The 12,286-nt window shown below is 40.1% G+C and overlaps 1 protein-coding gene across 2 annotated transcripts in view; it reads right to left on the bottom strand.

Moving 5' to 3' along the window:
- Positions 1-12,286, bottom strand: part of MAP3K5 (mitogen-activated protein kinase kinase kinase 5) — a 244,561-nt gene that overhangs the window by 1,458 nt on the left and 230,817 nt on the right. For both annotated transcript variants that reach the window (XM_070461452.1, XM_070461451.1), the window contains exons 26-29: positions 9,299-9,542; positions 2,687-2,799; positions 1,598-1,710; positions 25-101 (exon numbers count right to left, since the gene is read on the bottom strand). In XM_070461452.1, coding sequence (XP_070317553.1) covers positions 25-101; positions 1,598-1,710; positions 2,687-2,799; positions 9,299-9,542 — 547 coding nt within the window. The remainder of the gene's footprint in view (positions 1-24; positions 102-1,597; positions 1,711-2,686; positions 2,800-9,298; positions 9,543-12,286) is intronic.

Raw genomic sequence — 12,286 nt, 5'->3', positions numbered from 1 at the left:
ACTGAACAGAAAGAAAAGTGGTACCTTAGTCTCAGGCATTTTAAATCATCACGTGTAACATAGTAGAGAACATCCATTAATGAATACTCCTCAGCCAAAAACTGTGGAGAAAGTAAAATATGCACAAAAGTAAGATGTCTTACGCACTTCCATAAGCAGCAAACTATCCACAATGTAAACATTGGCAATAATGAAAAATAAATCTAAAAGGAAATTCACTAAAGACAGACTCTTTTGGAATTATTAGAAAAAAGTCCCCCCATTACAAAATAATTACAAAGAATTACATCCATAGGACTGCTAGGAGCAGAAAGATGATAAGTAACACAGTACTTCTGATTGGTCTTCTGATGAATAGATAAGACTTGCTTGTAATTACATCTTCTGCTTATAAGATAATGTTTGTATTTAAAAGGTTTAGTGCTTTGTAACTTTATTTTTTCCCAGTGGGTAAAATGTGTTGTTTACACTTAATTTCGGAAAACTTTCTGATACTTACTACAAAACCAGAGTCCTGAATTTAAGTGAAGCTTTTAATTTTAAATCTTTCAAAAAGGTCAGTGATTTAGTGGGCCGTCAATGACTACTCCTTAGTTTTTATTTGAGTCTAAGTTAGAGGGGAAAATATTTTGGAACATTTGATTGGATAAATTTTTCCCATAGGTGAGAAAATCCTTTAAATTTTTGTAATTTGCTTGCAGATTTCTAAGGAGACTCTTAAATTTTATTAAACAGTCTAATAAATTATCAAGCCAAGAGAAATTCATCTTTTTTCTTAGTCATTGAAAAAATTTAAATATAAAACTGAAATCAATGTAATATTGTATTAAAATAAATAATATATTTCCTATTTATATAAACTATTATTTCTATAAAATAATAAAAATATAACCTGTTACTGCACATATGTGTGATCTTACAACATAAAGAAATCTATTCATGCTAACTACAAAAGTTCCCTATATAATATAGTTTGTATAGAAAGTGTTTCTGATATAAGTTCACTAACTTGTCTATTTTATTAAGTAGCAATAAATAGCTGCTGTCCAGTGGAGTCTAAGAATGTCACATGAGAATTTAAGAGTTAAAAAATGAGAGAAAGAATGAGAAGCAGAACTTTTTCCTTTTAGTTCTTGTCTTGATTTTTCCTATTCTTCTTTTTCAATTAAACAGCATAAAAATCCTTACGGGTTCTGGACCACAGAGCTTTTGTCTGCCTCACTGCCTCTGTCCTCCACCCTGAATGGTCTTCCCTTTTTGCCTTTCCCCCATCCCAGAACAGACATACAGTTTATTCCTAAGTATTCCTTTAGACTCCAGCTCGCCAATCATCTTTTCCAAGAACCTTCCCCAACTTCTCCCTCCCTCTGTCTCCTAACACCTGATAACCTTTCCTTTACAGACTTGACCAGGACGTAATTACATTTGTACGCGTGGAATTCTCTGATTATGGTCTGCCTACCCTAGTCTGTGAGCCTCAGGAGGGCGGGGCTGGGTCAGTTTCTCACCAGTGTACCCCCCGTGCCTGGCACATCGGAGGCGCTCAGCATTAGGAAAGAAGTGAGAAAACATTCATCTCGTGGAACATTTTCTTTACCCGACTTATAGTGTCTTCATCGGCTCCATTCTCCCTCAGCCAGTCACTAAGTGCAGAATCTTCAGTGTTTGTGCCAGGGGAATTGGAGTGGCTCAGAGGCAACCCAGGAATATCTAGAACAGAATTGGGGTGGGGGGATAAGGAAGGACATTCTTAGCTTCAGAGGTCATTTGATAGTCCACATTTATTGATACTTTAACAGACTTTTCTCCATCACAGTATAATTAATAGAAACCACTGAGATTGGCAGTCTACAAGATAATGTAAATCAAACTCTTTAAGGCTGCTTAATATACTAGTAAATGGAGAGTCACTAACAATAATTAATGGTACGTCCACCTTGTAGTTTCGTATCAAGTTTATAGCTTCTTAGAATAAAATGATGCTTCAAAATCATACTGTGTGTTTTTCAGGCAACAAAAATGAGCATAATTAGCAGAGAACCATATAATTATAATAATCTCTATTCCCCCTATTTGCAATAATATGGAAGGACCATATATCTGAACAAAAAATAATGACTTTTATTTTCCTCTAAATCGGCTAAATAAGATTGCCTAAAGATTATCTTTCATCCTCAATTTCTCACAGAATAGATTTCTTTAAAGTTCCAATCTATGACTTAAAAAATAAAAAAACTGAGCTATAATTGACAAAACATTTTATTAAAGTATATTCAACTTATGACTTGCTACTGCTTTATCTTTATTATACTTAAGCCTTATCAAATTATAAAACACTAGAACACATAGAATACAAATGTAAAATGACAAAAATAGTATTATATCATTCTAGTAATTTCTTTGTGAAATCCTTAAAAAGAAAGACAAAAATACGGAGAGCCCTATTTACCTCAGTAATATATAATCTCAGGAAAAGATAATTATGAATCATTTTTACTGTACTTGTAAGAAATAATAGTTTGCTACAATTAAGAATTGGATATTTTTGTACAGCAATCTCTGCTTGTAGTTGTGGTACAAGTGACAGATGCTGAATAAGCCATGACATAAAGTTTGCCTGTTGGCTTTCTAGTTTTCTGTGGCAGTCTGGTTGAACAGTGTTACTTTAAAATTTTCTGCTATTCACCTATTGGTTGGGACTTAAGCTTCAGGTGTTTAATTTCTTGGTCTTTCTCTTCAATAGCTTGATGAAGGAGTGCTTGTAATTCTTTCTCTTTCTGAACCAATTCTTCCAGTAATCTGCAGAAGGAAATTATATTGGTTGACAAGATAATGAAGCGGGAGCAGCCACAGAATGACCTTCTAGACAAGGGTTCTCAAGCTAAAATGAACACAGACATCCTGGGGTTTTATTGAAATGCAGATTCTGATCCAGCAGCTGGCTGGGGAGCAGGGGTGGGTTGGGAGCTCTGAGTTTCTGCTTATGTAATAAGCTCCCAGATCCACAGACATCCAAGGTGAGTAGCAAAGCTCTAGAAAGTGTGTTTCCAGACAAGAATTTAAAACTTGCACCACTAATTGGCTGACAGACTCTTCAGAGATGTTGTTCTGTTTTCTTTTATGGCCATAATGGCAAACAAATTTATATATGGTGTTTACCTGCAGAGTCCCTCATCAAAAAAAGTTGGTCAACATGGGTAATATAATAGGCAATGAATGCAAAGAAGAAAGGTACTCTCTCTTTTAAACTATGAAAATTTGAGAACTCTTACCTGGTGGTTCAGACAGTAAAGAATCCACCTGCAATGCAGGAGACCCGGGTTTGATCCCTGGGTCAGGAAGATCCCCTGGAGAAGGGAATGGCAGCCCACTCCAGTATTCTTGCCTGGAGAATTCCATGGATGGAGGAGCCTGGCGGGTTACAGTCCATGGGGTCGCAAAGCATCGGATATGACTAAGCGACTAACACTGTGACTTCACAACTACAGGGGAGGTCACCAATAGTACCTGGCACATAATCAGTCCCCAGTAAATGTTAATGAAGATTGCCTGGGTTGTTGTGTCTGTTACTGTTATTTTTTCTGCCTTCTAAGGGGAGCAATGAACTGAGTAAAAGGACAGCTGTGTTCCTGGTACATTCAGTTCCCCACTGGTATCTGATACATTCTCCAAAGAAATAAGAAGTATTCTTTTACATGGTTCTTACCCATGAAATGTTCATTGCACAGCTGACAGCCAAGTAGTAACCCACTCACCATTCCCACTACTGGGAAAATACTCCAAGTTGTGAAGAGAGATGTTCTGAGTTTTTAGAAAACTATCTGAGTAACGAATTCAGAATTGTAATACTTTAAGATAGATGGGGAAACAATGGAAACAGTGACAGACTATTTTCTTGGGCTCCAAAAATCACTGCAGATAGTAACTGCAGCCATGAAATTAAAAGATGCTTGCTCCTTGGAAGAAAAACTTGACAAATCTAGCCAGCATATTAAAAAGCAGAGACATTACTTTGCCAACAAAGTGAAAGTGAAGTTGATCAGTCGTGTCCAATTCTTTGTGACCCCATGGACTGTAGCCCGCCAGGCTCCTCTGTCCATGGGATTCTCTAGGCAAGAATACTGGAGTGGGTTGCCATTTCCTTCTCCAGGAGATCTTCCCGACCCAGGGATTGAACTCGGGTCTCCTGCATTGCAGGCAGACTTTACGTCTGAGCCACCAAAAGAATCCATATAGTTGAAGCTATGGTTTTTCCAGTAGTCATGTATGGATGTGAGAGCTGGACCATAAAGAAGACTGAGCACCAAAGAACTGATGTTTTTGAACTGTGGTGACTCTTGAGCATCCCTTGGACTGCATGGAAATCAAACTAGTCAATCCTAAAGGAAATCAACCCTGAATATTCATTGGACGGACTGATCCTGAAGCTGAAGCTCCAATACTTTGGACACCTGATGTGAAGAGCTGACTCATTTGAAAATACTCTGATGCTGGGAATAATTGAAGGTGGGAGGAGAAGGGGATGACAGAGGATGAGATGGCTGGATGGCATCACTGACTCAACGGACATGAGTTTGAGCAAGCTCCAGGAGATGTTGAAGGGCAGGGAAGCCTGGCGTGCTGCAATCCATAGCGTTGCAAAGAGTAGGACATGACTGAGTGAATGAACAACAAATATAATTGTGTATAAGATCATCAAGGTACATTGTTTCATGGCTCTTAACAAGCTCTACTTGTTTTACTTTCTGAGTATTGATAGATTTAACTCAGGACCAGATTCCATTCCAAAAGTTTGTTTTTGTTTCAGCTGACACGGTCTGAAGGCAGCACAGCCCAACTGAAGACAACCCTGGGTTTGTATCCTGGTTCAGCCATAAACTTTCTGTGTTAACCTTGACAAATGACTGAATGCCTCTGGGCTTCCGTTCTCTCATTTGTAAAAAGGAAGAGTAGAGCTTCCTAAGAGAATGACTGTAATCACTGATGAGAATCGGCATAGGTAGAATGCCAAGCACAGAGTCTGGCCTTTAAGAAGGGCCATCTGCTCCCTGCTGCAGCCTCAGGCCCTAGACAAGAGGCCTCCCAGGGTTCACGAGGGTCTGTCTCCCCGACCCCCAGGTTCCACCCCTTTCCCACAGGACAGAGACATGGGAGGCTATCAGGTAGAGAAAAGGGTTGTAGTAGAGTTCAGTTCAATTCAGTTCAGTCGCTCAGTCTTTTTCTACTCTTTGTGACCCCATGGACTGCAGCATGCCAGGCCTCCCTGTCCGTCACCAACTCCTGGAATTTACTCAAACTCATGTCCATTGAGTTGGTGATGCCATCCAACCATCTCATCCTCTGTTGTCCCCTTCTCCTCCCACCTTCAATCTTTCCCAGCATCAGGGTGTTTTCCAGTGAGTCAGCTCTTCGCATCAGGTGGCCAAAGTATTAGAGTTTCAGCTTCAGCATCAGTCCTTCCAATGAATATTCAGGACTGATTTCCTTTCTCCTCCAACACCACAGTTCAAAAACATCAATTCTTCGGCATTCAGCTTTTTTTATAGTCCAACTTTCACATCCATACATGACTACTGGAAAAACCATAGGACTAGATGGACCCTTGTTGGCAAAGTAGGTGAGTAGGTGAGACAAAAAGAAAACAATGGGAGACAGACAGAGACAGTGGTTACAGGAAGACAGCTTGTGGAGTAAACAGCCACACTTAAATGGATTAAGCAGTAGGAAATGAAAGAAGGAAGGAAGGAGAGGATTAAGGGAGACAGACTTACCTACTCCAACACAAATGGTATTCAGAGAAAGTTTCAGCAAGCTCAGTATGAACTTTTTATTTGGCACTTTTTGGTCTGGCATATATTTTTGTCTTTCATACTAATTTATAGTATCAATAGCGATAGTATATTCTTACTGTTTTTCTCAAAGAACACACAGTGAAATTTTCTAGAATTTAACTACATCTATCTAGATTATGGGCTTCGCCGGTGGCTCAGCCATAAAGAGTCTGCCTGCAATGCAGGAGCCGCAGGAGACCGTGGGTCAGAAAGATCCCCTGGAAGAGGGCATGGCAACCCACTCCAATATTCTTGCCTGGAGAATTCCATGGACAGTGAGAGGAGCCTGGCGGGCTATGGTCCATAGGGTCACAGAGAGTTGGACATGACTGAAGCAACTTAGCATGCACACATTTAGACTATGTATTTCCTTTTAATCCTAAAATCCAGAACTTAATGCTGGAAGCAAAGTACTGACAGGCCAACTTATTTGTCCCAAATCCAGTCCTCAAAATTATTTTTAGGACATATCCAGTCCATCAGTTTTGTTTTTACTTTGTCTTCTGTTAGTAGGGAAATCCTTTGAAACCAAGGCGATTGACTGCCTCTCTGTGCCAGACAAATTTGGCCTCACGGATCAGCCGTGAGGTCAATTTTTTAACTCAAATAGGTGAGGGTGGGGAGCTGGGTTGGTGGGTAATTCCAGAATTGCAGGAAAGGGAAATCAGATAACCAGTCAGCTTCTCCTGAGTTAGATTTTAACTACCCCTGCATTTTTGTCCCAATTCCTTATGTGAAGTGAATTATTTTCAGAACATTTTAGGTAAGCATATACTTTATATTTAAGTAAAACATGCTTCCTAAAGCTATTTTGTTACTTTGTGCTATTTAATATTATTGATGATCTAATAATCAAGAGCTGGATAGATATTCATCAGTGATTATCCTAAATATAAGCTTACAATTTCTAACCTGAGGATTACACCCTTTCCTAAAAACACATTAACATTTCCTCAAGTTTATTTTGCAATATATGTACATCTGTATATCAAGTAATATTAAACTGAAAATTACAAGGACCGGTTGTAGACATGACCAGCCCCTCGTTGGCACCTGTCCCAACACAGCCGCCCTTTCTTTAGATCCCTAGGTGAAGTGAATGTTGTACCTTGTCTCACTTTTCTAGGACTTGGAGGAGCTGTGGGAGATTCTACTAGAAAAAGAAAAAAAGGAGGCCAGTAACCACAGAGATTTCACACATGTGAGTGTAAATACATAGAAAACATAAATCAGTGGGCTTTGTAAGAACTGCAACAGCATCCTAACGTAATAAAGACATGGTCATTCATGTGGGGAGCAGGCCCTCAGCTGTCCGATACCCTCAGAAAAGAGATGTGAGGAAAGCAGCCGGGGACGGGCAGCGCCCAGGGCCCACAGGTGGGGCAAGCATGGTGGACAGGTGGTGGGGACCGTGGGGGTGGTGAGTCAGGGTAATGCAGATGGGCTGAGGAGAGGAGGAAGACGCTGCACTTGGGAGAGGCATGTTCTGTTGACATAAGCCAGGGTAAGTACACAGAAGCTTCAGGAGCCAGAGGAGCAAATGTACTGGCTCACTGGTAAATAAAGTAGCTTTACTGTCTGGCAGCCGTGGGCAGGGCCGGGGAGGTGGTGGGACCTAAACAGTCCTGAGTGCATGCCCCTCCTCCAGAAATCAGAGAAGGGTATGAAAACACAACTCCATTCAGGACTGGGTGCCAGAGAGTAAACTAAAGAGAAGTGACTAAAGTCAACAGCTGCTCTAACGGATGGAGAGCCATAATGGGACTATTGCTTGAGTGAAACTGAAAGCTGCTCAGTCATGTCCGACTCTTTGCAGTCCGTGGAATTCTCCAGGCCAGAACACTGGAGTGGGTAGCCTTTCCCTTCTCCAGGGGATCTTCCCAACCCAGGGATTGAACCCAGCTCTCCCACATTGCAGGCAGATTCTTTGCCAGCTGAGCCACAAGGGAAGCCCAAGAATACTGGAGTGGGTAGCCTATCCCTTCTCCAGCGGATCTTCCCAACCCAGGGATTGAACCAGGGTCTCCTGCATTGCAGGTGGATTCTTTACCAACTGAGCTATGAGGGAAGCCCATATTGCTTGAGAAGAGGAGGAAATGAAGGACATGAAGATTTAAATGAAGTCTTAGGAGAGACTCCAATTCTTTCTCACTAAGTAACAGAGGTGGGAAGTAAAGAGGTGGGTTTCAGAGGACAAGACTGGGATAAGCAAACTTCTCTGTTGGTCCAGCGGTTAAGAATCTGCTTGCAATGCAGGGGACATGGGTTCGATCCCTGGTGAGGGAACTAAGACCCCACATGCAGTGGGGCTACTAAGCTAGAGAGTCTGCACACAACTACTGAGGCCGTGCATTGCAACGAGAGATCCCGTGTGACCCAACAAAGATCCCATATGCAGCAACTGAGACCTGATGTTGCCAAATAAATAAATCAGTATTTTTTAAAAAAAATCCAGGATACAGAAACAAGAAAGCCACTTTACATACAGAAATTTTTCTGAATAAAGGGAAACTGTAGAAGCTAAGTATGGATTTACTGAATCGTGCAACTAAAATTCAAGTTTCTAAATATAGGATGAGGTTGGTCGGTATTACTCATACAAGCTTGGTATTCAAGCTTATTAAGAACCCAAACTTATGACTAGAAATAAAATATTTTTATCTCCCCGGTGAATAACTTGGATTTTCAACTAAGGTTTCTAAATATTTGAACAATGTTTATTGATTCACTCCAAAAATATAAATAATAAAAAAGTTTTCCCTGTCAACCCAAAGTCATAAAGTCAGTTGCCCACATGTCAACGGTAAGCAGCACAGGAAGCTATAAATCATAAAGATTCAGACCTTGAACTGTGTCAACATCTTGTGAAGCACAGGGACATATTTCCTGTTCCCTTAATAACCTGATCATGTGAGTTCTGTGTCATCAAATTCACAAAGAAAAATTAAACTCCAGATATGATATAGCATATTAAAAATAAAATAATAAATGTGGTCAATGGATCATGATTTCAAGGTTCTAAAACGAAAAACTTTTGAACCATTAGTTTTTTCTCCTTAAGAACAGAGCTCTTCCTCTCCTGAAAGAACCTGATATTCCAAGTCATGGGTCTCAAGATCACAGACTCTCTGCTTGTCTTTCAGCTATCTACTGGACGGTACATGCTGCTCTGAGCCTGCATCCCAAACAGTCTGGGAGGTTACAACTAAGTTATTCTGAAAATCTTAGTGCAATGATCAAAGGAGAGATGCTGAAGGACTGAATTGGGAGCAGCAGAAAACGTATTTGACTAAAGAGGCTAAAATAAATCTCTCATTTTAATAAAGAATTAAATCAAGGTTATATGAATGGGGAAAGGAATTACTTTACGTATATTCTGTGGACCAATCTTTAAAGCAGACTCCAAACACATGCACTTGTATAAAAGAAAGAAAAAAGAAACCCGACCACATTGGAATAGGCCTTACCTATTTGTTTCTATTTTCATCCTTCCAAGTTGTACATTCAGCGATCGGTGAGCACTCTGGGAGTCGTGGGATACAGTAGAACTGAGCGTGCTCACCCCTGAGGTGGCCACCGCATCTTCAAGGACTGCATGAGGTCTTCGGACAGTTTGATTTGAAGGCCGTTCATCATGGTCACCTTCTGCATCCAAGTCTTCTTGATCGGCAGTATCACTCTCAGATGCAAGGCTGAAATGTGGCCTCAGTTCTGTTAAGCATATGATCAACAACAATCTTAATGAAATAAGAATGACTGCCTTAATTTCTTAAGACATGTCATCTCCCCTGCCATCAATAAGAGATGTATGCCCAACTGCTTTTCCAAAAGTGAGGATGGATTTCTGCACATTATTTCAGATTTGTTCTTCCAGTAAATTTGCAAAATTCATAAGATATGTAAACTCAGAATGATCTAACTCAAACAGAAGAGAAATGTTCACACAGCACATAAGATACGTGGGAAATCTGTTAAAATCAGATAGGCAATTGTGTAAAAACCTGTTAAGAATATAAAATTTTGTTTATACAATTGAAATTCATAGTTTTGATTCTGTCAACTATTAACTCACTCAGAAATGAGGAAAGTGAGATATAGAGAGATTGTATAAACAAAAGTAAGAAGACAGAATGCTTTTTGCTTGTAATATTCAAAATGTCTGGGGGTGGGAGGGGCAAGTACTGAAAATACACACACATTCTTATATTCACTCTAGTAGGCCTATCTGCTTTTGACTTTTTGACTATAAGGTTAATTTTTAGTGTGTGTCCTACCCTAACCTACTGACTCACCACTAAGATTTAAAGTGCAAAAGTTACAAGTCTCCAGGTTAAACAGACTGCCGGCCAGGAGTTCATCTGCGGGTCACTTCAGAATTGGGATGATACCTTCTGATGGGAAAAACTATTATACATTGTGATTAAGTTCTCAAATTACATTCATAATTTAAATAAAATCAGGGTAACAGAAATATTGGATCTTGGCTCCATATGCTCTGATACATGAAACTTTTATTTTCAAAGAAACATTCTTTAAATTCTATAATTCTTTACAATTTTCACAAGTTTCACACATATGATTTCATATAATCCTAGAATGACCCTTATTTTCGCTGGACCCTGTATGGCCCCTTTCCCATCCCCTCTTCCCACCGGTAAACACAGATTTGTTCTCTCTATCAGTGTTATATTCACTAGTTTATTGTCTTTTTTAGATTCCACATATAAATGATATCATACAGTATTTTTCTCTCTTGTCTGACTTTTTCACCTCAGCATAATGTTCTTCAAGTCCATTCATGTCATGTTGCTGCAAAGAGCAAAATTTTATTCCTTTTTATGGCTGAGTAGTATTCCATCACATACACACATTTACACACACACACACACACACACACACACCCCACATCTTCTTTAGTCATTTATGTGTTGAAGGACACTTAGGTGGTTTCCATAACTTGGCAACTGTAAATAATGCCACTCTGAACATTGGAAAAAATGTATTTTTTCAAATTAGTGCTTTTGTTTCTTTCCAATACATACCCAGGAGTGAAGCGACTGGGTCATATGATATTTTTAGTTTTTTGAGCCACCTCTATCCTGTTTTCTGCAGTAGTTGCAACAGTTTACATTCCCACTAGCAGTGTAGGAGGGTTCTTTTTCCTCCACATCCTTGCCAACATTTGTTATTTGTATTCTTTTTAATGATAGCCATTCCCACAAGTCTGGGGTGATATCTCATTGTGGGCATGTGGAGCTTTCATTAGATCACAGAACCCACCGAGAATCTGATGAGAGCCATGTGGATTCTCCCCAGAAGAGAAGCACATTCAGACAGCATTTTCCCTGTTTCCGGGCTCACTGACTCCCTGGAAGCCAATTCGGAGAGTCCATGAACCACAGTTTAAGAGCCCCTGTGTTGGGGGAGGGCGCCAGAAGGAGTGATGGAAGACCCCGCCCACTACTCTAACATTGCTGCTACAGCAATGCAGCCAAAGGGCCAATTCATTGCCAAATCCTCCAGGGAACTGTTTTGTCTTTGCCTTATTGACCTGTGTGTGGTATAATGTCCTTAAATTTCAAGCGTGCTGTTGCATGTGTCAGAATTTCCTTCCTTTTGAAGGCTGTATGGTACTCCATTGTTTGCGTATACCACACTTTGTTTATCCATTCATCGGCCAATGGACACTTGTGTTGCTTCTACTTCTTTGCTACTGTGAATAACGCTGCTGTGAACTTGGGTGTGCAGTTATCCATTTGAGATCCTGCTTTCAATTCTTTTGAATATATGCCCAGAAGAACATATGGTAATTTTTATTTTTTTGAGGAGCCACATATTGTTTTCCATAGTGGCTGCACCATTTTATAGTCTCACCAATAGTGCACAAAGGTTCTAATCTCTCCACATCCTTATCCTTTATCTCTTAAAGTCAGCCAAACTCCACCTCTATTCTGCTGTCTGCATTACTGCCTTCTCCTTCCAAAATTATATTTCCTAGTTCATCTATAGTATTCTCTGTTTAGTTGCTCAGTTGTGTCTTGACCCTTTGTGACAATAGACCATAGCCTGCCAGGCTCTTCCATCCATGGGATTTCCCAGGTAAGAACACTGGAGTGGGTTGCCATTTCCTTCTCCAGGGGATCTAGAACCCGGGTTTCCCGCATTGCAGGCAGACTCTTTACTGTCTGAGCAACCAGGGAAGCCCTTTTGTCTTCATTCTGTGTGTTAGTTGTAGGTATAACTCAAAATCAGGTGTTTTTAAGTTACGTAAATCTGCTACAGGGGCTGAGCCATATTAACTTCATAAAAAGTGTTGGCAGAATGGAAGTTATCTTACTACAATTATTTAAAAGGGAACAAAATAGTGAAAACAAATCTTTAAAAATAAGAGGACTTCCCTGGTGATCCAGTGGCTAAGACAGCACTCCCAATGCATGGCGCCTGGATTTAATACC

Source organism: Odocoileus virginianus, chromosome 34, assembly GCF_023699985.2.
Source record: "Odocoileus virginianus isolate 20LAN1187 ecotype Illinois chromosome 34, Ovbor_1.2, whole genome shotgun sequence".
NCBI classification, from domain to species: Eukaryota; Metazoa; Chordata; class Mammalia; order Artiodactyla; family Cervidae; genus Odocoileus; species Odocoileus virginianus.
This window is presented reverse-complemented; position numbering and strand designations above follow the sequence as displayed.